This window comes from Rhagoletis zephyria, unplaced genomic scaffold, assembly GCF_001687245.7.
Source record: "Rhagoletis zephyria isolate East Lansing unplaced genomic scaffold, Rhagoletis_zephyria_1.1 Rzeph_scaffold_27682, whole genome shotgun sequence".
NCBI classification, from domain to species: domain Eukaryota; kingdom Metazoa; phylum Arthropoda; class Insecta; order Diptera; family Tephritidae; genus Rhagoletis; species Rhagoletis zephyria.
The window spans coordinates 1-3,276 of record NW_016184739.1 but is presented as its reverse complement, the minus strand read 5'-3'; the positions used below and the strand labels follow the sequence as shown (position 1 = coordinate 3,276).

The following is a 3,276-nucleotide window of genomic DNA, read 5'->3' as shown; positions in this document are numbered from 1 at the left end:
GGATATCGAAGATCATTTTCGAACGTTCGCCAAAATGTTTATAGGGATGCTATCGAAAAGTGATGTACATAAGTATATATTCGAAACGTTTAAGCTGATGCCAGATAAAAGATGAAAATGCACATAACATGCCACACAGATCGTTGCAGCTGCAGCGCGAAGCAAAAAGATGGCCAACTCCCATCTCTTTTGGCGCGCGTTGACGATCAGCTAGTTTAATATTTATTTACATTGCTGATATTTTTAAAGCTAAAATATATAAAATCAACAGCAATTTTGACGAGTAAAAAAGCTGTACAAAATTGTTTTCTTGGCGTTCATTGTGGCATACGTTTTGCGTATGGCGCTTTGCTGGCAAAGTTTTAAATGTCACGCAAAGCTACAAAGTTTTATCTGGCATCAACTTTAGTGCTTTCGTTATTTATAACGCTGCGTAAAAATTATCGTAATCGATATTGCTTACTATTTTAAGTATTTTATTTTTTATTTTTTCTCTTCTACTTATCATCATTAAGACACCCTAAAGTACTGGGATGAGTTACAAATACTTCCAAACAAGAAGTTCCCCATCATTTTCGAAGCCGTTTATGGCAGGCTGGGCCAGTCAAAATCATCGCAAAGCTCGTACAATCAAGCAGAAGTTAATAAAGTCATTTGGCTTGTCCACAAATTACAAAAGCATGCCGATCTCAATCAAATCGGTATTATTTCACCTTACAGACTGCAATGCGCAAAAATTAAGGAGATATTGAATATCCGGAAATTGAAGGGCATCGAAGTGGGTACAGCTGAATTATTTCAAGGACGCGAAAAAGCAATTATTATAGTTTCGTTTGTGAAGTCATTTAGCCATTTGGGCTTTGTAACAGATCCACAGGTGTGTTTGTACACTAAGATGTCAGTTATAAAAATTAGAAATTGTTTCTCTGTAACTTTCTGATCTTATTTATGTAAATTCTCTGAAATAATTTGTATGCCTGACATATAGATTCGAATGTATTCTATACTATATATACTATACATGGATTTTACTAAGGTGTATTAAACAAGGTGTGATTGACTACTCAGTTAGGCTCTCTTTTAAGGTACTATTATGCCAAAAAATATAAACAATCGATTCAAAATTCATACAATATTTTTTCAATTTGACTTTATAGGATGGTTCTTCTCAGAGCAATGTCAAATTCAATCACACTTTGTTGAATACATTTTGGATTTTACCATGATAAAAAAATAGGAAGATAGAACCGCTGAGAGGAATTTTTCAAATTATTGACGTTTGCAAGCAATTTACATACACATATTCTCATTTTCAATCTCAAACAACAACAACTTTGAACAATTCCCTTTTTTTACACTCAATTTTATATGATTTTAAAATGTTGGCAACCTTAAAAAAAAAAATAATGGCCGACGATTAAGAGAACGGTTTTACCTTACTATGTTTTTTATCATGGATTTTACTATTTTCTTTTCACAGCGACTGAATGTAATACTATCTCGAGCACAGTCTCTACTTATACTTGTGGGAAATCCTGAAACTTTGAAGAGCAATGGTGATTTTGAGTACCTCATAGGTGAATGCAAACGGATGGAAACGTTCCACAAAATTAATTAGAATGTGAGTGTTTTTTTTTTTCAAGTTTTAAAAAGTATAATTTTTTTGTGCTCAATTATACTACTAGCCGTCGCTGATAATATTCTGGCCTATCTCTGAATCCATCGTAGTCCGATTTTCGTGAAATCTTTGAAAATGCAATCACTGAACCCGAATTGCTACAATCGTATGAAAAAACATAAAAATATAGTTCCCACACTTTGTGCAAATTCAGGAAATTTTCATGCAAATTTTCAAAATTTTAATCAGATTTTTTAGAATTTTTTTGAGTATGCAATTTTGCAGCCCATTAAATTCTAGTAAAAAAATGCAAGTTCGGAGTTAGTCAAAAATCGCATTGATTTTTGAGAATTTTTTGTTGAAGGTGTTTTGCATTTTTTCCATATACATAAAGTATTTTCGAAAAAATTTTTTTGTGTGGAAGAAACAGCGTGAAAAAAATTGCAAAAAATCAACGCTAATTCATAGCTACTTAAAACTTGTACTGTTTTATAATAAAATTGATTGGACTACAAATCTGCAAACTCAAAAAAATTTCAAAAATCTGATTAAATAGTTGAAAATTTCCATGAAAATTAGCTGCATTTTCGTGGGATTTGCACAAAGTTTAGGAATTATATTTTAATGTTTTTTTTTTTTTGTAGAATGAACCATATTTTAACAAAAAATTGGCGGAAAAATATTAGAAAAAATACTGTTGCATATATTTGGGAAAATTTGCTGTGTCAATACTTTTTGCCGGCAGTGTACATGCATTTATATGCATATCTACATAGTACATTTTATATAACAGCTGAGCTAAGGCAAGCGGGACTGCTGCAATCACAAACGGAATTTTTCTCATATTATTTAATTTTATCTGCTGAATCCGTTTTTTAAGAGAACTTTAAAAACGGTCCAGTGCTAAATCACTTTAATTATAACTTGAACTCAGAGTTAATGTTTTATGTATTCGTTTTGAATTTAAATTTTATTTACTAAATATAATCTCCTCCTGTTTTTTCTTCATTTTCTTATTTTTTTTTAGAAAAATGTACGAGTTCCTTAAATGGATGATTGGAAAACAAGTGCCTTGACAACTGCATCACCAGAATATTTATTTGAAGTATTTTTTTTTATTTCTGCTAAGCACAATGTACTTTGTATGTATGTATTTTATAAATTAATCTTTTATGTGTACATACATTCGTATGTATACATGTATGTCTAAGCAGCAAAATTTTAACGAATTCTTAAATTGCATATTGGTATGCATTTATATCTTTGCAAGTTGTTAGACTGAAGTATTAACTATAATAAAGAAATAAAGGATTTGTATTTACGATTTTTTAACATAATTTTATTTTATTTTTTAATTTACATACCTACGCCGCACAATGGGGCCGCTTCATACCAGTTGGTGCTCAAAAGTCTGTAACCGGATTTTTCCCCTAAAAACTACGAAGACTCATCTAAAACGGAAACAATATTATTTCATTATTTTGTGTACTAACACTGTTCAACAATTTTTTTTTCTTGTTATATTGAAAAATATGTAGATATTTAGAGAAAAACAATAAACCCAGATCATCCTTTATTTCCAATAAGTCACTTCGTGTTCTAAACACTTAAAAACTAATTCATTGTACATTGATAATTGTAATTATGGTAACGGGCCA

The 3,276-nt window shown here is 30.6% G+C and overlaps 1 protein-coding gene across 1 annotated transcript; it reads left to right on the top strand.

The window, feature by feature from the left end:
* Positions 1–515: 515 nt before the first annotated feature.
* LOC108382592 (probable RNA helicase SDE3) lies at positions 516–2,716 on the top strand (the record flags this gene model as incomplete). The annotated part of the gene is made up of 3 exons (XM_017638960.1): positions 516–877; positions 1,481–1,621; positions 2,646–2,716. Coding segments are annotated over 2 exons (500 nt in total), but the record flags the coding sequence as incomplete, so codon positions are not given.
* Between the last annotated feature and the right edge of the window lie 560 nt (positions 2,717–3,276).